The 22949-nt window shown below is 46.6% G+C and overlaps 1 protein-coding gene across 1 annotated transcript in view; it reads left to right on the forward strand.

Moving 5' to 3' along the window:
• The window catches only part of pstpip2 (proline-serine-threonine phosphatase interacting protein 2), a 137685-nt gene that overhangs the window by 102070 nt on the left and 12666 nt on the right, over positions 1–22949 (forward strand). Inside the window, exons 8-9 of the mRNA XM_078553198.1 lie at positions 7701–7746; positions 21761–21840. Coding sequence (XP_078409324.1) covers positions 7701–7746; positions 21761–21840 — 126 coding nt within the window. The remainder of the gene's footprint in view (positions 1–7700; positions 7747–21760; positions 21841–22949) is intronic.

The following is a 22949-nucleotide window of genomic DNA, read 5'->3' on the forward strand; positions in this document are numbered from 1 at the left end:
GCTGTGAGTGCTGTATTGATGGTGTACACTGGGCTGTGAGTGCTGTATTGATGGTGTACACTGGGCTGTGAGTGCTGTATTGATGGTGTACACTGGGCTGTGAGTGCTGTATTGATGGTGTACACTGGGCTGTGAGTGCTGTATTGATGGTGTACACTGGGCTGTGAATGCTGTGTTGATGCAGTACACTGGGCTGTGAGTACTGTATTGATGGTGTACACTGGGCTGTGAGTGCTGTGTTGATGCAGTACACTGGGCTGTGAGTGCTGTATTGATGGTGTACACTGGGCTGTGAGTGCTGTATTGATGCAGTACACTGGGCTGTGAGTGCCATATTGATGCAGTACACTGGGCTGTGAGTGCTGTATTGATGGTGTACACTGGGCTGTGAGTGCTGTATTGATGCAGTACACTGGGCTGTGAGTGCTGTATTGATGCAGTACACTGGGCTGTGAGTGCTGTATTGATGGTGTACACTGGGTTGTGAGTGCTGTGTCGATGCAGTACACTGGGCTGTGAGTGCTGTATTGATGCAGTACACTGGGCTGTGAGTGCTGTATTGATGCAGTACACTGGGCTGTGAGTGCTGTATTGATGGTGTACACTGGGTTGTGAGTGCTGTGTCGATGCAGTACACTGGGCTGTGAGTGCTGTATTGATGCAGTACACTGGGCTGTGAGTGCTGTATTGATGCAGTACACTGGGCTGTGAGTGCTGTGTTGATGCAGTACACTGGGCTGTGAGTGCTGTGTCGATGGTGCACACTGGGCTGTGAGTGCTGTATTGATGGTGTACGCTGGGCTGTGAGTGTTGTATTGATGCAGTACACTGGGCTGTGAGTGCTGTGTCGATGGTGTACACTGGGCTGTGAGTGCTGTATTGATGGTGTACGCTGGGCTGTGAGTGCTGTGTTGATGGTGTACACTGGGCTGTGAGTGCTGTGTCGATGGTGCACACTGGGCTGTGAGTGCTGTATTGATGGTGTACACTGGGCTGTGAGTGCTGTGTCGATGCAGTACACTGGGCTGTGAGTGTTGTGTCGATGGTGTACACTGGGCTGTGCGTGCTGTATTAATGCAGTACACTGGGCTGTGAGTGCTGTATTGATGCAGTACACTGGGCTGTGAGTGCTGTATTGATGCAGTACACTGGGCTGTGAGTGCTGTATTGATGCAGTACACTGGGCTGTGAGTGCTGTATTGATGCAGTACACTGGGCTGTGAGTGCTGTATTGATGCAGTACACTGGGCTGTGAGTGTTGTGTCGATGGTGTAAACTGGGCTGTGAGTGCTGTATTGATGCAGTACACTGGGCTGTGAGTGCTGTATCGATGCAGTACACTGGGCTGTGAGTGTTGTGTCGATGGTGTACACTGGGCTGTGAGCGTTGTGTCGATGGTGTACACTGGGCTGTGAGTGCTGTATTGATGCAGTACACTGGGCTGTGAGTGTTGTGTCGATGGTGTACACTGGGCTGTGAGTGTTGTGTCGATGGTGTACACTGGGCTGTGAGTGCTGTATTGATGGAGTACACTGGGCTGTGAGTGCTGTATTGATGGAGTACACTGGGCTGTGAGTGCTGTATTGATGCAGTACACTGGGCTCTGAGTGCTGTATTGATGGAGTACACTGGGCTGTGAGTGCTGTGTTGATGCAATACACTGGGCTGTGAGTGCTGTATTGATGGAGTACACTGGGCTGTGAGTGCTGTATTGATGGAGTACACTGGGCTGTGAGTGCTGTATTGATGGTGTACACTGGGCTGTGAGTGCTGTATTGATGCAGTACACTGGGCTGTGAGTGCTGTATTGATGGTGTACACTGGGCTGTGAGTGCTTTGTCGATGGTGTACACTGGGCTGTGAGTGTTGTGTCAATGGTGTACACTGGGCTGTGAGTGCTGTGTTGATGGTGTACACTGGGCTGTGAGTGTTGTGTTGATGGAGTACACTGGGCTGTGAGTGTTGTATTGATGGAGTACACTGGGCTGTGAGTGCTGTATTGATAGAGTACACTGGGCTGTGAGTGTTGTGTCAATGGTGTACACTGGGCTGTGAGTGCTGTGTCAATGGTGTACACTGGGCTGTGAGTGCTGTGTTGATGGTGTACACTGGGCTGTGAGTGTTGTGTTGATGGAGTACACTGGGCTGTGAGTGTTGTATTGATGGTGTACACTGGGCTGTGAGTGCTGTATTGATGGAGTACACTGGGCTGTGAGTGCTGTGTTGATGGTGTACACTGGGCTGTGAGTGCTGTATTGATGCAGTACACTGGGCTATGAGTGCTGTGTCGATGGAGTACACTGGGCTGTGAGTGCTGTATTGATGGTGTACACTGGGCTGTGAGTGCTGTATTGATGGAGTACACTGGGCTGTGAGTGCTGTGTTGATGGAGTACACTGGGCTGTGAGTGCTGTATTGATGCAGTACACTGGGCTGTGAGTGCTGTATTGATGGTGTACACTGGGCTGTGAGTGCTGTGTCGATGGTGTACACTGGGCTGTGAGTGTTGTATTGATGCAGTACTCTGGGCTGTGAGTGCTGTGTCGATGGTGTACACTGGGCTGTGAGTGCTGTACTGATGCAGTACACTGGGCTGTGAGTGCTGTATTGATGGTGTACACTGGGCTGTGAGTGTTGTATTGATGGAGTACACTGGGCTGTGAGTGCTGTGTCGATGGTGTACACTGGGCTGTGAGTGCTGTATTGATGCAGTACACTGGGCTGTGAGTGCTGTATTGATGGAGTACACTGGGCTGTGAGTGCTGTGTCGATGGTGTACACTGGGCTGTGAGTGCTGTATTGATGCAGTACACTGGGCTGTGAGTGCTGTATTGATGGTGTACACTGGGCTGTGAGTGCTGTATTGATGCAGTACACTGGGCTGTGAGTGCTGTATTGATGCAGTACACTGGGCTGTGAGTGCCGTATTGATGCAGTACACTGGGCTGTGAGTGCTGTGTCGATGCAGTACACTGGGCTGTGAGTGCTGTATTGATGGAGTACACTGGGCTGTGAGTGTTGTACTGATGCAGTACACTGGGCTGTGAGTGCTGTGTCGATGGTGTACACTGGGTTGTGAGTGCTGTGTCGATGCAGTACACTGGGCTGTGAGTGCTGTGTCGATGGTGTACACTGGGTTGTCAGTGCTGTGTTGATGGTGTACACTGGGCTGTGAGTGCTGTATTGATGGAGTACACTGGGCTGTGAGTGCTGTGTTGATGGAGTACACTGGGCTGTGAGTGCTGTGTTGCTGCAGTACACTGGGCTGTGAGTGCTGTATTGATGGTGTACGCTGGGCTGTGAGTGCTGTGTTGATGCAGTACACTGGGCTGTGAGTGCTGTATTGATGGTGTACACTGGGCTGTGAGTGCTGTATTGATGCAGTACACTGGGCTGTGAGTGCTGTATTGATGGTGTACACTGGGCTGTGAGTGATGTATTGATGCAGTACACTTGGCTGTGAGTGCTGTGTCGATGGAGTACACTGGGCTGTGAGTGCTGTATTGATGCAGTACACTGGGCTGTGAGTGCTGTGTTGATGCAGTACACTGGGCTGTGAGTGCTTTATTGATGGAGTACACTGGGCTGTGAGTGTTGTGTCGATGGAGTACACTGGGCTGTGAGTGCTGTGTTGATGGAGTACACTGGGCTGTGAGTGCTGTGTTGATGCAGTACACTGGGCTGTGAGTGCTGTATTGATGGAGTACACTGGGCTGTGAGTGCTGTATTGATGCAGTACACTGGGCTCTGAGTGCTGTGTTGATGCAGTACACTGGGCTGTGAGTGCTGTATTGATGCAGTACACTGGGCTGTGAGTGTTGTGTTGATGGAGTACACTGGGCTGTGAGTGCTGTATTGATGGTGTACACTGGGCTCTGAGTGCTGTGTTGATGCAGTACACTGGGCTGTGAGTGCTGTATTGATGGTGTACACTGGGCTGTGTGTGCTGTATTGATGGTGTACACTGGGCTGTGAGTGCTGTATTGATGGAGTACACTGGGCTTTGAGTGCTGTATTGATGCAGTAGACTGGGCTGTGAGTGCTGTATTGATGGTGTACACTGGGCTGTGAGTGCTGTGTCGATGGTGTACACTGGGCTGTGAGTGTTGTGTCAATGGTGTACACTGGGCTGTGAGTGCTGTGTTGATGGTGTACACTGGGCTGTGAGTGCTGTATTGATGCAGTACACTGGGCTGTGAGTGCTGTGCCGATGGAGTACACTGGGCTGTGAGTGCTGTATTGATGGTGTACACTGGGCTGTGAGTGCTGTATTGATGGAGTACACTGGGCTGTGAGTGCTGTGTTGATGGAGTACACTGGGCTGTGAGTGCTGTATTGATGCAGTACACTGGGCTGTGAGTGCTGTATTGATGGTGTACACTGGGCTGTGAGTGCTGTGTCGATGGTGTACACTGGGCTGTGAGTGTTGTATTGATGCAGTACTCTGGGCTGTGAGTGCTGTGTCGATGGTGTACACTGGGCTGTGAGTGCTGTACTGATGCAGTACACTGGGCTGTGAGTGCTGTATTGATGGTGTACACTGGGCTGTGAGTGTTGTATTGATGCAGTACACTGGGTTGTGAGTGCTGTGTCGATGGTGTACACTGGGCTGTGAGTGTTGTATTGATGGAGTACACTGGGCTGTGAGTGCTGTGTCGATGGTGTACACTGGGCTGTGAGTGCTGTATTGATGCAGTACACTGGGCCGTGAGTGCTGTATTGATGGAGTACACTGGGCTGAGAGTCCTGTATTGATGCAGTACACTGGGCTGTGAGTGCTGTGTCGATGGTGTACACTGGGTTGTGAGTGCTGTGTCGATGCAGTACACTGGGCTGTGAGTGCTGTGTTGATGGAGTACACTGGGCTGTGAGTGCTGTTTTGATGGAGTACACTGGGCTGTGAGTGCTGTATTGATGCAGTACACTGGGCTGTGAGTGCTGTATTGATGGTGTACGCTGGGCTGTGAGTGCTGTGTTGATGCAGTACACTGGGCTGTGAGTGCTGTATTGATGGTGTACACTGGGCTGTGAGTGATGTATTGATGCAGTACACTTGGCTGTGAGTGCTGTGTCGATGGAGTACACTGGGCTGTGAGTGCTGTATTGATGCAGTACACTGGGCTGTGAGTGCTGTGTTGATGCAGTACACTGGGCTGTGAGTGCTGTATTGATGGAGTACACTGGGCTGTGAATGTTGTGTCGATGCAGTACACTGGGCTGTGAGTGCTGTGTTGATGGAGTACACTGGGCTGTGAGTGCTGTGTTGATGCAGTACACTGGGCTGTGAGTGCTGTATTGATGGAGTACACTGGGCTGTGAGTGCTGTATTGATGCAGTACACTGGGCTGTGAGTGCTGTGTTGATGCAGTACACTGGGCTGTGAGTGCTGTATTGATGGAGTACACTGGGCTGTGAGTGTTGTGTCGATGGAGTACACTGGGCTGTGAGTGCTGTATTGATGGTGTACACTGGGCTGTGCGTGCTGTATTGATGGTGTACACTGGGCTGTGAGTGCTGTATTGATGGTGTACACTGGGCTGTGAGTGCTGTATTGATGCAGTACACTGGGCTGTGAGTGCTGTATTGATGGTGTACACTGGGCTGTGAGTGCTGTATTGATGGTGTACACTGGGCTGTGAGTGCTGTATTGATGGTGTACACTGGGCTGTGAGTGCTGTATTGATGCAGTACACTGGGCTGTGAGTGCTGTATTGATGGAGTACACTGGGCTGTGAGTGCTGTATTGATGGTGTACACTGGGCTGTGAGTGCTGTATTGATGGTGTACACTGGGCTGTGAGTGCTGTGTCGATGCAGTACACTGGGCTGTGAGTGTTGTATTGATGGTGTACACTGGGCTGTGAGTGCTGTATTAATGCAGTACACTGGGCTGTGAGTGCTGTATTAATGCAGTACACTGGGCTGTGAGTGCTGTGTTGATGCAGTACACTGGGCTGTGAGTGCTGTATTGATGGAGTACACTGGGCTGTGAGTGCTGTATTGATGCAGTAAACTGGGCTGTGAGTGCTGTATTGATGGTGTACACTGGGCTGTGAGTGCTGTATTGATGGAGTACACTGGGCTGTGAGTGCTGTATTGATGCAGTACACTGGGCTGAGTGCTGCATTGATGGAGTACACTGGGCTGTGAGTGCTGTATTGATGGAGTACACTGGGCTGTGAGTGCTGTATTGATGCAGTACACTGGGCTGTGAGTGCTGTATTGATGGTGTACCCTGGGCTGAGTGCTGTATTGATGGAGTACACTGGGCTGTGAGTGCTGTATTGATGGTGCACACTGGGCTGTGAGTGCTGTATTGATGCAGTACACTGGGCTGTGAGTGCTATATTGATGCAGTACACTGGGCTGTGAGTGCTGTGTCGATGGTGTACACTGGGCTGTGAGTGGTGTGTTGATGGAGTATAATGGGCTGTGAGTGCTGTATTGATGGAGTACACTGGGCTGTGAGTGCTGTATTGATGGAGTACACTGGGCTGTGAGTGCTGTGTCGATGGTGTACTCTGGGCTGTGAGTGCTGTGTCGATGGTGTACTCTGGGCTGTGAGTGCTGTGTCGATGGTGCACACTGGGCTGTGAGTGCTGTGTTGATGGAGTACACTGGGCTGTGAGTGCTGTGTTGATGGAGTACACTGGGCTGTGAGTGTTGTGTTGATGGAGTACACTGGGCTGTGAGTGCTGTGTTGATGGAGTACACTGGGCTGTGAGTGATGTGTTGATGGAGTATACTGGGCTGTGAGTGGTGTGTTGATGGAGTGTGTTTTAATTTACTTGTTCACCTAGGAGAAGCAGTAATACTTCACAGCAACAGTGCAATTTAGACCACAGCAACAGTCACATTTTCTATATAAAAATAAGGGCCAATGTCCCTTCCCAATTTTGGACCTTGAAGTTTTAAAGTAAAAGATTTAATTTTGATTGGTAAAAGGCACAGACTTTCCAGCCTCATTTCCTCCCAGTTCCATCTTTACAGCTCTCTCTTCTCCTTTGTTCCCTTTTTCTCCAGTCACCTGATGATGTTCACAATTAACCTCATAAGAAATAAGGAAGAACTTGTGTTTGTACAGCGCGTTTCACTGCCTCAGCACTTCTTAAAGTGCTTTAGAGTCAGTCAGGTACTTCTGAAATGTTCTAGGAAGTACGATAGTCAATTGGTGCACAGCAAGCTCCCAGAGCTAGCAAGGTTAATGACCAGATAATCTGCTTTTTATGATGTTGAATGAGGGATAAATATTGGCCAGCACACCCAGGATAACTCTCTGCTCTTCTTTGAAATCGTGCCCTGGGATCTTTTACATCCACCCGAGAGTGTGAATGGAGCCTGGGTTTAACATCTCATCCAAAAAATGGCAGTTCCAACAGTGCAGCACTCCTCTGAGTCAAAGGTTATGGGTTTAAGTCCTACTCCAGAGACGTGAGCACAACAGTCTAGGCAGTGAATTACTGATGGGGTGCCACACTGACATTGAAGTACATCCAGTGACATTGAAAGCCAGCCAATGACTTAGGTGGAAAAGAAGGGAGGAAAGAAAATGGCTCCTCCTTTCTGCTTAGTGCTATTGCTATCCATACCAACCCCATGACTGAGAGTCTGATGAGAGGCTTGGCATGAGAATGGTTTAATGTGCGCTCTGTGATTGTGCTGTTGTCTTATCATTCCATCTGGCAATATTATGTTTTCCAGTTGCAGACAAAGGCAAACCAGAGTAAACAAAGTGCTGAAGATGCCGGTGAGTGAACCACCAGTAAAATGATTCCAGTGATGGGAGGGGATGGGGGGAAACCACAATTACATTGTGAGTGGTAAGCCAGTTACACCAAGTATCGCTCATTAGGTATATGTCCCTTGGATTAAATATGACCTTGCTTTTCTCTTGTCACGCTTAAAATAAATAGCTGCTTACCATTAAATCGTTTGCATTCAGTACCACACATACTTCCTGTAAATACTCCTCCTGACCTTTCATTGATGAAGAATAGAAGGATATAGAGATAGGATGAAAGGAGGCTTGTGTAAAGCATAAAAACCACCGTGGGCTAGTTAGGCCGAATGGCCAGTTTCTTTGCTATACATTCTGTGTAATTACAGCATTGGTCAATTAATTACAGTAGAGGGGCTGGCCACTGGCTTATGTATTGGTCAAGTCTGTTGACCAAAAAGGACCCATTTGCAGCATTCCAATGCCAATGGTTTCACTGAAGCTCAGTGTTGTTATTTCTACCCAAATTTCTTTCTCCCCTCCTGAAGGCATCGATTCCTCGTTGCGTAAATGTTTGACCTTTTGCAAGTGGAGTGATCATCCTTCACGTGTGATCCTTAACATTGAGTGTAATCAGCCTATTGTTTCATGGGATGGAGGAGTCACTGACAAAGCTAGCATTTGTTGCCCATCCTTAGTTGCCCTTGAACGGAACATTTCAGAGGGCAGTCAAGGTGGCTGGGTCTGGGCCCAGGTAAGGATGGCAGATTTCCTTCCCTAAAGAACATTAGTGAACCAGATGGGTTTTTACAACAGTCGATAATAGTTGCATGGTCACCATTACTGAGATCAGTTTTGTATTCCAGCTTTATTAATTGAAATTCCACCAGCTGCTGTGAAGGGATTTGAACCCATGTCCCCAGAGCGTTAGCTTGGGTCTCTCGATTACTAGTCCAGTGACATTACCACTATGCCACCTTCTCCCTTTACCATGGGGGCATCACTGTCCCATCATCATCTTACCTAACATTCATCATCGGGAACCTTCAGCAATTGGATAGCAATCAAGAACCGTTACCTTGTCCAATCCTGCCCTTCCTAATTGATGCCAATTGCAGTATTTCTACCACTGCCCAAGTGTGATCAGCTAATTGAGAACAGAGTGAGGATCGAGCCTGGGTCTGTCTTGTTTTGATTGGCTCACTTTGACTGGGCTGGGAGGTCTGGTGCCACAATATTTTATTTCTTTTAATTTTATTGCAGAATAAGTCCTTCCTTTATATTTATTTAAACATTCAGTAGGTACATTTTCTGCTTCTCTGTCCCTGCAAGCCCACATAGTGGTAAAGGACATTGCCCAGGCATTACACTCTTGACATTTCCTTCCCCTGGTAAGAAGATACTGCAGTCTCTGCTCACTCCCTCCCTGGTTGACATGGCTCAGATCAAGAACTGAGTGGAGTTCCTCTCAAACTGGTGTGTGTTTCGCTCACTAACACGGAGCGCAACTGCCTCCGCACCTCACATATTGTATACAGAGCCATTGGGCTGCATTTTATGGCTCCCTGCTGGGGTGGGGTGGGTGGGGGGGGGGCTCATAAAATGCTGTGTGACCGTCCCGCCCACCCCAGACCTGTCTCCCATTTTACAGTGGGTGGGGAGGCGTCACGCAGCCTGCCCGTCCTTGGGCCTGTCGAGGCCCAGAAGTGGCCACTTAAGGGCCTCATTCCGCATCCGCTGCTATTTTACCCACGGCAGGCAAAGGCCCAGGCCAAGCAAGAAGCCTGGCAGCTTTCACTGCGCTGGCTGGTGCCGGGCAAGATGGGGGGACCTCCTTTGCTCCTTCGGTGGTGGGGGGAGTGGTTCTCTCTGCACATCAGAGGCAACCCCCACAAGGTCATACCTTCCCATTAACCCCTAGCCTCTCAAACCTGGCCCCAGGCACCCCCCACCCCTCTCGCTGGGTCCTGCCAGCCAGGCTCTGCTGATAACCCGGACTTGCTTTAATTCCGGCCTGCATAACCTCTTGCAGTGGCCATTGCTTGAACCTGGCACTGCCACGACTACAGAACTGCAGGCCACCTGATTGATGGCAGTGCTCTCCTCAGATGAGGACAGAAATCTCACCTTAAAACAGTTACACTCCACCGAGCATAGTATGGCTGTGAGGCACCCGGCTTTTTTGTGGGCGGGCTCCCAGCTGACTTTTCATTTGGTGGGGTGGAGGTGTGCAGGGAATATTGCACTCCGTAAAATCCAACCCATTTAATAATTGAAGCCACCCTCTGTCATCACACTAGGAAGTGAAGGAAATAGGTTGAGGGTCCCTATGGGTGTGCTCATTGAGACCGAACCATCGAAACAGCCGCTGTGAATCCATCTGCACTTGCTACAAGTAGAGTGACCACTGGAGCGCAGTCTAAAATGACTAGGCATTTCAAAAGAGGATGCAGATGTGTGCGGGATGGTCTGATTGCAAATATAAAATGGGCCCCTTTGAATCATATTGCACACGGGCAGTTAAGTCTTTTTGTTCACAGGCACATCGTCTTTCTGTTTAATTCAGTGTTTTAAAACCTGATTGGTGGGAAACCAACCCCGAAGGCGAACTGTTCTGTTCGAAACTCAGAAATAACAATTAATGGGAAGTGATGAACCAGGGTGTGAACTGCCAATACACTGAACCTACTTATTTTATAAAGCAAAGCATTAGCCTCAGGCCAATCCTGATTGATTTTATTTTTAAACACCAATCTTCTTCCCAAAACCTTATCCCTCAAGTCAATTTGCCCTCTCTGCTAAGTTGCTAGCTTCAGAATTCAGAAAGCCGCTGCACAGCTATTTGTCAACACAGTACAGATCTTTTAGGGCTGTAGAGTAGATTCCCAGGCTTGAGCAGCTCCGGAAAGACCCAGTGAAAAGTCATGGCCTTCTCCTTCCCTCGCACTCGGCTGTTTACCACGGAGCCGCACTTTGTAACACCACTAGTGGTGTTCCTGCAGCAGCCTAGCAAGGTGGAATATGTCCCTCGAGTGACAACCTACTTGCAAACAAAGGTTTCCTCACCCTTCTAACCTTCCTTCCACTTTAAAGTATTGTCCCCATTTAGGGTAATTTGTTAATATGCAGGAATCACTTTTCGTCATTTTGTGTACCCGTTGTTACTGTAATCTCCTCTGTAAAGACAGTTCAACCAGCACATATATACACATAATTATTTCGTACATTTTTCATTGCTGTATCTGTCCTGGAGCAATTGGAGTTTCCTGTTTCTGTGTGCATATTGAGACATTTACATAGGGTTACATGAAATATGGAAGACTGATTAGCTCAGTTGGCTAGATGGCTAGTGTGTGGTTTAGAATAATGTCAACAGCATGGAGTTCGATTCCTGTCTCAGGTCTGCCTCACTGAAAAATTGGCATAAGCTGTGGTTCTGCAACTATTGAATAATTGAGTATGCTATCTGGAGACGAAGAAAACATATGATACATGACACAGAAAAAGGCCATACGGCCAAACCAGTCGATGCCAGAGTTTCTGCTCCGCTCAAGCCTTCACGCATCTTTTCTCATCCAAATCTACCATCGTAACCCTTCTCTCTCAAATGCTTGTCTAGCTTTTTATATCTATCTATACTATTCACTTCAACCACTCCCTGTGCTAGCAAGTTTCACATTCTCACCACTCTTTGAGTGAAGAAGTTACTTCTAAATTCCCCATTGGATTTCTTGGTGGCTATTTTATACTTATGGCCTCTAGTTTTGCTCTCCCCCACATTTTAAAGACCCTCAGCTGCCTTTTATCAAGAGAAGAGAGATCCAGCCCGTCAATCTTTTCCTGATATGTGTACCCATGCATTTCTGGTATCATCCTTGTAAATCTTCTCTGCGCCCTCTCCAGCGCATCTATATCATTTTAATAATATGGCGACCAGAATTGCACACAGTACTCCTAAGTGTAATCTAACCAAGGTTCGATACAGGTTTAGCGTAACTCCACTACATTTCAATTCTATCCCTCTGGAAATAAAGCATAATGTTTGGCTTGATTTTTTTTATATGGCCTTGATAATCTGTGGTGCAACTTTTAGTGATTCATGTATTTGCACTTTGTTCCTCTACCCCACCTAGACTTGCACCTTCTAAGTAATAAGTAACCTCCCTATTCTACCAAAATGTACTACCTCACATTTATCTGTGTTGAACTTCATTCGCCAATTATTTGCCCATTCTGCAAGTTTATTAATGTTCTCCTGTAATTTGCTGCAGTCCTCCTCATTATTGACTGTCCACCACCCCCAACCCCACCCCCTGGCCATTTGGTGACATCTGCAAATTTAGGAATTGCATTTTTTATTCCAAAGTCCAAATTGTTCATGTAAATTGTGAACAGCAATGGTCCCAGCACTGATCATTGTGAAACACCATTTCCTACCTTCTGCCTCTCTGAATAACTACCCTTTACTTCCGCTCTCTACCTTCTGTCTTGAAGCCAGCTAGGAATCCATTCTGCTGACCAGATTTGCAGATTTGCAGTTAGCGGGGCTCCCTCTCCGCAACCCGATGGCCAAAGCCAAGAAAATACACAAATTGATCACTGCTTCTTCACTTGTAACAACATGCTTGTATAAATAATTGCCTTGTTGAAATCCAAGTTTACCCCACTTCTGAATGATGGTAAATATTGCGACATGAGACGAGCAAACATGGAACTTGCTGACGAGAAATGAGATGGATGGATAGCATCAGGCGATGACATCACAGCAGCACAGACAGCTCCAAGATGGCAAGGCCAAATGGTTACAGAAAACTGGTACCACAGGAATCTGGAAATCCACTTATTTTTTTCACAGTTTATTTTATATGTGCTTTATATGATCTATAAGCAAGTGAAAACTATGTGGCTATGCATATAGAAGCATTTTGAATGGTCAGGTCTCTTGTTAGGTCGTTTTAATTAAATGTTGTAAACGACCTGTACAGCTAGTAAAAACATTGCCTAGCAACTTTTTTTTTAAAAGATTCATCCATCCCAATTAGGATTTTTTTTTGATCTACATGACTGTCATCTGGTGTTGAATCAACTATTATGGAATAGTACTTGGCATCCTTTACTTCACCAGTGAGTTGGTTTCTGAGCTGCTCTGCCATTACAGTGATGAATTCATCGTAGGTCTGGTGCGTTTAAAAAGCTGGTCTTCCCTTGGCCACAATACGGATAGCTTTTCAAATATTCTTTGAGAAAATCATCAAATTCAGTAAGATATTCAAGAAAGGCTAAAAAAAATTACCTTTTCGATTTGACAATGATGGCTCATCATGTCCTCTTAGAGGTCATGGCAAAGAAGACAACAGTTTGACCGTGGCAACAACAGGTCTCAGCACCTTCCCCCAACAAGAACACTCCTTTTCAAACTGAGCCGATAACACAGAATCAGTTCTTCCAGATAATATACACCTTTGTGCGAACTTACACGCAGCATTAATATGAACTTTGGAAGTTTCATGATCAGCGACATCTCTTCTAACATTTCTCCAGTTAGAGTGCCTGACGATGAATGTTTGTTTTCCTTTACGAGGGTCAGGCAATAATTTACAAACGTAACAGAAGACCGCCTTAGTGGTTTGCGAAAAAATGAACCAAGTTCTCGTTTCTGTTGTGCCATTTTTCTTTCTCCTTAGAAAATGGGACTCATGAAGGCCTCTAAATTACTTTCGGCCTCCAACCTCATACTATTTCCTCAAATTTTCCATATTACCTACGTTTTCTGGTTTATTTAGTAAGAAATATTCAGTCATATCCAATGAAACTGAGTTCGGCCATAATGCAGTGTCTTCAGGGTAGGTTTCTTCCCTTTGACAAAAATTACCAATATTTTGTAGTTCCATTGTCACTTCAGAGTCCTCTTGTTTAACTTTTGTAGTCGTTGTGGTATCTCCGTGCACTGCAAGTGATCAGATAATTCAGACCTTTCATCACTCATGCTTTTTTAATGAATGTCCAGTATTCAATACCTCAAGCTTTTTAAAGTAAGATGATAAACTCTTTTTGCTTACTTTGTCTTCTTGCCTCACCTTCATTTTTTTGAGTTTTTGACTGCCAGACTCATAGTGTCGCTTCATTATTGCTAAAAAACTGAGCTTGACTTTAGGCAGTTTAAAAATGTCAGACAGAGCAGGGCTTCACACAGTTAATCCCATCAGGCTCTGTTTAAAAACTCTGTTAAAAATGGGATTTTGAACCATTGCATTCTAGCGTAGTGACAAATCACAGGCATTGTTGCAAAGTGCGGGGGAGGGTGCTTTTGTTCAATTGGATAACTGGTGACCGGGCCTTGAACTGACAGTGCAGGGTTTAACACAGTTAATTCTGCATTTTTATCAGGGTTTGCAAAAATCAGATTTATCTTTTAACTACGAAGCCACGATTCTGATCATGGATTTCCTACAAAGCTGGATTTTCCACATCTCTCATCAATAAAATAAATATTCACATTGTTAGAAATAGACCCCGTCAGCACTGAAAATCTGACCATTTTACATGTTGATATTGTAGCTGTTGCTTGGGAAATGTGTGACAAAGATTGTGTCCTTATCTACATCATCTTTTGCTTCAAAGGAAATGTTACTTGCTGTCTGTGGCGAGTACCTTTCGCTCTATTGTATATAGATTTGCACACAATTGCCTCTCCAAAAGCACATGGAGTAAGTTGAATTGGTTGAAGACTGGCATCTGTGATGCTGGGGATCTCCGGATGAGGCCGAGATGGATCATCCACTCATCACTTCTGGCTGAAGATTATTGCAAATGCTACAGCCTTATCTTTTGCACTGATGTGCTGGGCTCCCCCATCATTGAGTATGGGGATATTTGTGAAGCTGCCTCCTCCAGTGAATTGTTTAATTGTCCATCACCATTCCCAACTGGATGCAGCAGGACTGCAGAGCTTAGATCTGATCCATTGGTTGTGGAATCGCTTAGCTTTGTTGATCACCTGCTTATGCTGTTTGGCTACAAGTAGTCCTGTGTTGTAGCTTCACCAGGTTGACACCTCAGGTATGCCTGGTGCTGCTCCTGGCATGTCCCCCTGCATTCTTCATTGAAGCAGGGTTGATTCCTTGGCTTGGTGGTAATGGTAGAGTGGTGGATATGCCAGGCCATGAGATTAGATTGTGTTTGAGTACAATTCTGCTGCTGCTGATGGCCCACAGCGCCTCATGATTGCCCAGTCATGAGTTGCTAGATCTGTTCAAAATTTATCCCATTTAGCACTGTGGTAGTGCCACACAACACGATGGCAGGTATCCTCAATGTGAAGATGGACTTCATCTCCAGAAGGACTGTACAGATGCGTCTGCGGCAGGCAGTTTGGTGAGGATGAGGTCAAGTATATTTCTCCCTCTTGTTGGTTCCCTCACTACCTGCTGCAGACCTAGTTTAGCAGCTATGTCCTTTAAGACATGGCCAGCTCAGTCTGTGGCGGTGCTGCAGAGCAATCTTGTGCCTGAGTTTCTCGCTCGTCGGGTGCGTGTGATCGGCCGGCTTGGGAGCAGATGGGAAATGGGCCTCCGACCGCGATCGGCCCCCGACCGCGATTTCACGCTGGCCAATTAACAGCCAGCCAGCATGAAACACGGGCTGAGAAAGGCTCAGCACTGCCAGTGGGGGTGGGCGCCAACATCATCGCAGGTGCTGGTGAGTGCTTCCAGTGAGCTCCCTGAAGGCAGGGAGCTGCAGACCTCCACAGAATAAACGAAACATCAAAAATTCTCAAAAACACCTCTTCTGGGTCTATCCTGCTGGTGGTGTCTGGGACATGATCTGCAAGATGGGGTTCCGAGTGTGACTATGTCAGGCTGTTGCTTGACTAGTCTGTGAGACAGCTCTCCCAATTTTGGCACTAGCCCACAGATGTTAATAAGGAGGACTTTGCAGGGTCGACAGGGCTGAGTTCGCTGCTGTTGTTTCAGATGACAAGGTCCATGTCGGGTGGTCTGAAGGTTTCGTTCCTTATCGAATTGATACTACTAAATGGCCTGCTGGGCCATTTCAGAGGGCAACCACATTACTGCAGATTTCCTTCCCTAAAGGGCATTGGTAAACCAGATGGTTTAAACCAGACAATTAGACTTTAAATTCCAGATATTTTATTGAATTTGATGGGATTTGAAGCTGGGTCCTCAGAGCATTACCCTGGGTCTCTGGATTACCAGTCCAATGACAATACCAGTACACTACAGCCTCCCACCATTATGGGACCTGTACTGTGTACAGCTTTTGTCTCTTTATTTAAGAATGTATACTATTACATTAGAAGCAGAGCAGAGAAGGTTCACTTGTCTGATACCTGGGACTGGGGGGGGGGTGGTGTTATCTTACGAGGAAAGGTTGAACAAGCTGGGCCTGTATCCATTGGAGTTTAGAAGATTGAGAGGTGATCTTTTTGAAACAGATAAGATCTTGAGGGGACTTGACAGGATGGATGCTGAAAAGATGTTTCCCCTTGTGGGAGAGACTAGAACTAGGGGACACGGTTTAAAAATACGGGATCTTTCACTTAAGACTGTGATGAGGCGAAATCTTTTCTCTCAGTGACTCATTCGTCTGTAGAATTCTCTTCCCCAGAGAGCAGTGGAGGGTGGGTCATTGAATATTTTTAGGGCTAAGGTCAATAGGTTCTTAACTGACAACGGAGTCAAAGGGCTTACGGGGTAGACTGGGAAGTAGACTTGAGGCCACAATCAGATCAGCCATGATCATATCAAATGGCGGAGCAGGCTCAAGGGGCTGAATAACCTACTCCTCCTACTTCGTATGTTTGTATTAAATCAATTTGTTCTCCACTTTGTCTCCTGCCCCCTATCAAAACATTTAAGGCAAGATATCAATTTGTATCCTGAGGTACAGATGGGGAGCTGAACATTTAAGTACATATGGTAGTAAGCACAAGAATGCTTGGACCTTTTTTTTTCTAAAATCGGAACAGATACTGGCAATGAAAACACATATTGCGTTTACTCTGACTTTAGTGTGGCTGTGGGGCATTAGACAGGCTGGGAATGAGCAAATGTCCTATCCCATGTTCAAGATATTTCCATATTTATAAAGCTATGATTCATTAGCCTGACCTTAAAAGATTGGAAAGCGAATGGAATAAATAACTGGTAACAGAATGGAAGAGAAACATAATAAATGGCAGCTGGCTAACTTCAACCAATTTGACAGAACCGAAGTCATAAAAGGCCTTTGATAAAGTGCCACAATATACACTTTACACCCAGCTCTCACTCTGGAGTGGCACCAATTTTTCAAGCATATGGTTACTAAATTTGCTGACGACACAAAGATAGGTAGGAAAGTAAGTTGTGAAGAGGACATAAGGAGGCTACAAAAGGATATAGAGAGGTTAAGTGTGTAGGCAAAAATTTGGCAAAGGAGTATTATGTGGAAAAATGTGAAATTTTCCATTTTGGCAGGAAGGATAAAAAAAGCATATTATCTGAATGGCGAGAGATTGCAGAACTCTGAGATTCAAAGGGATCTGGTTGCCCTAGTGTGTGAATCATAGAAGGTTAGTATGCAGGTAGAGCAGGTAATTAGGAAAGCTAATAGAATGTTATTGTTTATTGTGAGGGGAATTGAATACATAAGTAAGGGAGGTTGTGCTTCAGTTATACAGGGCATTGGTGAGACCGCATTTGGAGCACTGAGTACAATATTGGTCACCTTATTTAAGGAAGGATGTAACAACTTTGAAACAGTTCAGAGAAGGTTTACCAGATTAATATCAGGAATGGGTGGGTTGTCTTATGACAAAAGGTTGGACAAACTAGGCTTGTATTCACTGGAGTTTAGAAGAGTAAGAGGTGACTTGATTGAAACATATAAGATCCTGAGGGGTCTTGACAGGGTGGATGTGGAAAGGAAGTTTCCTCTTGTGGGAGAATCTAGAACTAGGTCACTGTTTGAAAGTAAGGGGTTACCCATTTAAGACAGAGATGAGGAGAATTTTTCTCTTTCGGAGGATTGAGAGTCTTTGGAACTCTCTTCCTCAAAAGGTGGTGGAAGCAGAGTCTTTGAATATTTTTAAGGCAGAGGTAGATAAATTCTTGATGAGCAAGAGGGTAAATTGAGATTACAATCAGATCAGCCATAATCTTATTGAATGGCGGAGCAGGCTTGAAGGGCCGACTGACCTGCTGCTCCTAATTGGTATGTTCGTTTGTATATAAAATGGGGTAACAGTGGAAAATGTTTGGGAAGCACTGGAGTAGGGCATCCCAGGGACCCTTTCAACCTGGGCTACAACTTGGTTATTGGCCTGCATGTGTGGACAGTAAATTTATCTTCATCTTGTTGGTGCTACATCCACAAATTCAAATCACAGCCTAAATCATTCACTAGATGGCACCAGAATGGGCCAATAAATCACGAGACAAAGAGTTATGTCCCCAGAGATGGTTGAATAGTGATTAGGGGTGGAAAGTTGATCATTTTCTCCCCCTCCCATTTCCCAGGTTCCTTTCATCAATGGTCCTGCTGAGATCAGCTACAGACTAGGGGTTGACTCTTTGACCTTTCTGCTTTGTATGACTCAGCTGAGCTCTCAAGGAGCTGGATTTTCCATATGAGCAATAATTTACTTTCGATTTGTGGTGCATTCAGGTCCTTTGCGTGTTAGCACATTCAAGTAAAGTTGCTTTTATAACTGCTGAATGAATCAAAATGGCTTGCATATTGGCACTGCCTATTTTGCAGGATCCCCAACATTCATTTGCCCAGAAGAAAATGTTGCCTCCTTGCACTATTTCTTTAGTCTCTTTCCAATCATTTTCTGTTTTGATCACTATGATGAAAAGGTACAATTCTTTGTTTTCTGAAGACCAGCAATGAATAAAAGTGAAAAAAAAAACAAGCACATTGGGCCATAATTTGATGTCAAAATAGCAGTGTGGCTCATGGCACTTGCTCTGATTTACGTGCGAATACTACAGTAACTTAAAGCGAGGGGCAGATATGCGGTTAATGCGAGTAGCCATAGTTTGCCTGCCAATTCGCTGTTAGCTTCACAAGAATGGCATCTTGTTGCCTGCCTCATCGTTGAAACACATTGATCAGTCTGAAGTTGTTGTATTTGTGCAGCAAATACGAATTAAGCTCACCACAGAAAATTAAGTCTTGTCTGTTTCAGCCTAAGACACCTAGATCCGTCTGTATCTCAGAATTCGGCAATCTTTCTCCATTTAAATAATATGGTGCTTTTCTATTCTTCCTGATGAAGTGGACAAGTTCACATTTTTTTGCATTATACTCCATCTGCGAAATTTTTGCCCACTCACTTAACCTGCCTATATCCCTTCGCAGGCTCCTTGCGTCCTCTTCACAACTTACTCTCCTACCTATCTTAGCAAATTTAGCAACCATACATTCAGTCCCTTCATCCAAGTTATTAATATAACTTTATATAGTTATATAACTGTAAATAGTTGAGGCCCCAGCACTGATCTGTGTGGCACTCCACTCGTCAAGTCCCCTCAGGATCTTGTATGTTTCAATAAGATTACATCTCAATCTTCACATGGATCTCAAGGATATTGAAAAGATGTTTCTCCTTGTGGGAGATACTAGAACTAGGGGACACAGTTTAAAAAAAGATGAGAAGAAACTTCTTCTCTCAGGGTGAGGGGCAGGAGGTTTAGGGGGGATGTGAGGAAAGATTTTTTACCCAGAGGGTGGTGACGGTCTGGAATGCGCTGCCTGGGAGGGTGGTGGAGGCGGGTTGCCTCACGTCCTTTAAAAAGTACCTGGATGAGCACTTGGCACGTCATAACATTCAGGGCTACGGGCCAAGTGCTGGTAAATGGGATTAGGTAGGTAGGTAGGTCAGGTGTTTCTCACGTGTCGGTGCAGACTTGATGGGCCGAAGGGCCTCTTCTGCACTGTGATTCTGGGTCGTGAATCTTTGGAACTCTCTTCCCCAGAAAGTGGTGGAGATAGGGTCATTGAATATTTATAAGGCAGAGGTAGATAGATTCTTGACTAACAAGGGAGTCAAAGGCTATCAGGAGTATGTAGAATGTGGAGTTGAGGCCACGATCAGATCAATCTTGATCTTATTAAATGGCGGATCAGGCTCAAGGGGCCGAATGGCCTAATTCGTATGTTTCTCTAGCAGTGTGAACGGTAAGCTCTGCCCACCTTTCTCAGTGTGTCCTGATCTGTGTTATATCAGGATGCTGCACCATGGCACATGACAATGTCAGAACAGGATTGCAAGCATTGGTTGTCCTTTGTCTAATCTCTTCAATGTTTCACCCAGGTTCTGTTCTTTGCTTTTTTAATGAAGCTTGTACCAACCACCTCTCCTATGTCATTAGTTTCACAAGGAGTATCATGGTTGCCAAGGTGACACAGGGCGGAATTGTCCCAGATTTGCACTAAGTGCAGTAGCGGGCAGGTAAAGCAACGTTTTACCCGCTAGCCACAATGGTGGGTTTTCACGCTGTATCATCCCAAACCCACCTCACATTATTTATGCATTCCAGGGAAACACTCCGTTTCCATGGCGAGCGGGCTCTGAATCGTTTGCCATGCTGTCACCTCACTGCTTTATCACGCCAGGCACCACATTTAAAGTACAGCCGTACTCAGTGCTTCCAGCCCAGGACTCCAGCAAGGAAGAAATGGCCCCAAAAGGCAAGAAGACTGCAGCCCGCGAGTGCCCTTTGGATGCCGTGGAGGCCTGCGTGATGTCTTCTACCCCTTCTCTGGCCGCAGGAGGGGCAGCTACATTACCACTCCGGCTTGGTAGGTGATGGTAGTGGGGATCAGTGCCAATGTTGCACAGAAGAGGTTGGCCATCCAATGCAGATAGAGGATGAATAATCTCATCCATGCAGCCAGGGTATGGCAACCATCTCATCACTCACACACTCAAGCCCATCACACATTCACTGGCGGCTCACTCGCTGTCAGCTCAAGAGACCTCACCACCCATTCTCACACGAACACCTTCACATGTCCATCTGGCCTCATCTCCTCTGGAGACTGCCTCTTCAGTCCTCACCATCTTGAGGCCATTTGCACAGATCAGCATGTTCCCCCACACACACCCTGGATACCCTCCTTCCCCAGTACAGCCCTCGTCCTGCAGCCTCTTCCCTTGCCTGAGGCCACCTCCCCCTTCACCAAGCAAGCCCTAGCCTTGCAGCCATTGAAAAGCTACTCACAGATGGCCGATCTGGTAGGTAGAGACCTACCATGAGCACCCCCTAACAGTGATGCGGTGCTGTCTGCGAAGCCTGGAGCCGATGACTGCGAGTGCTGACTGAAGCATGGTAGACAAACAAATCTCGAAGTCCCGAGCGAAGTGCAGTTCGCCAAGTGCTCGTAGCTCATGTGCTGTTGTGAAACACGTCAGCATGTTTTCCCGCCGACGTGGGCGGACGATCCAGCTGGGGGACAGGGCAGGATAAGTCCGGCGGGCAGGCCTAATAATGATATGCTGATGTATTACAATGCAGTCCACCATTGGCGAGCTGAACGGATAATTGCGAACTGGTTTCACGGCGATCACTCCATATTGTCTGCTTACGCCACTGAACGCACCCGACGCCAGCGGGCACGGAAAATACCAGCCACAGTGTAAAGCATTCTTCCTCCAGTGCCCCTTCTGGTGCTATTAGGTGTCGTAATTTCTGCCACATCATTGCTGGTGTTTTTCTGCCCATCATTTAAAAAAAAAATCAGCTTTCGTGAAGCTGCTCTGGATTCTTAATTGACTGACGAGGGTCCCATAGGCGTGTAGAATCTGAGAGGTTTTTTATTACACACTGGGGCGCAGTCAGATTGTCATTCATGCCCATCTCTTCAAGGACTCACACTCATTGATTTAACATGATGCTTCTTCAGACGGCAGACATGGAATTCCCAGACGTAGAGGATCAGTGTCAAACCCACTGTAATACCTAGTGGCCTGAATTATAAATTTAATCTCCTCAGTGCTTCACCCTAACTGAGATTTTGTTTTTCACCCTTACAGATCGATTGTACCAACAGAATGTTTCCACTCTGGAGAAGATCCAGGAAGAATGGCAAACTGAGCACATCAAGACCTGTGAGGTAGGTAGCACATACATACCAAGGTAATATCAAATACCTCTCCATGATAGACAGGCCAGTGGATCCACAAGAGACCTGTCAACCTTTGTGATATAGGTTTAAGTTAACCTAAACTCCGAGTTTGGGTGACTGTTGTTGACTATAGGATATAGCAAGGGGGAAAATGTACCTTACATTTCTTCATTTTGCCTATGATGCTGAATATTTGTTGCTTTTAAGGCATTCTTCGCCAACCATTCTGAAGATACAATGAGTTTGTGATTTGAGAACCTGATTTATTTCTATTTTTAAATATTGAATGACGGGAAGCCACTTCTTCATACATTGTACTTGAAAATAGCAGCCAGCAATTAGCAATCTGCTTCAGGCTCCCCCCATCTCCTCCACACATCTCCCACCTCCCTCTTGCTCTCTTCCTGCCTCCCTCTCGCACTCTCCCCTCCTCCCCCTCGCGCTCCCTCTCTCGTCCCCCTTGCGCTCCCTCCCTCCTCCCCCTCGCGCTCCCTCTCTCCTCCCTCTTGCGCTCTCTCCCTCCTCCCTCTTGCTCTCCCCCCCTCTTGCTCTCCCTCCTCCCTCTCGCGCTCTCCCCCTCCTGCCCCTCCCCCTCACTCTCCCCTCCTCCCTCTCGCTCCCTCCCTCTCGCTCCCTCACTCCTCCCTCTTGCTCTCCCCCTCCTCCCTCTCGCTCTCTTCCTGCCTTCCTCTTGCCCTCCTCCCCCTTCCCTCTCATTTTCCCTGCACTTCTCTCACAAGTTCTCCCTTTTAAGATGTCTGTGGCAAATTTAAAGGTACTGTGCATTCAATTGACTGGGCCACGCAGAATAAAACAATTCCATGGGGTCATTGGTAACATAGAGCTGCAAAACCTAAACATGGCATCCAGTCCCATTAATCGGTGTCAGTGTTTATCCTCCACATAACCCTATGTGCCTGCCCTATGGCCATATCTCTTCATTAGCTCACCTATCTAACCTATTCTTACATGTAGCAATAAAGTGGGATTGGCCAGATGCAGAGTAATTTCAAACACTTAAAGAAATAATTTGCATTTAATATGGAGTCTTTCATGATTTTAGAATGGCTATGAAGCATTTTGGAACAATGAAGTAC

Source organism: Cetorhinus maximus, chromosome 1 (genome assembly GCF_964194155.1).
Source record: "Cetorhinus maximus chromosome 1, sCetMax3.hap1.1, whole genome shotgun sequence".
Classification (NCBI taxonomy): domain Eukaryota; kingdom Metazoa; phylum Chordata; class Chondrichthyes; order Lamniformes; family Cetorhinidae; genus Cetorhinus; species Cetorhinus maximus.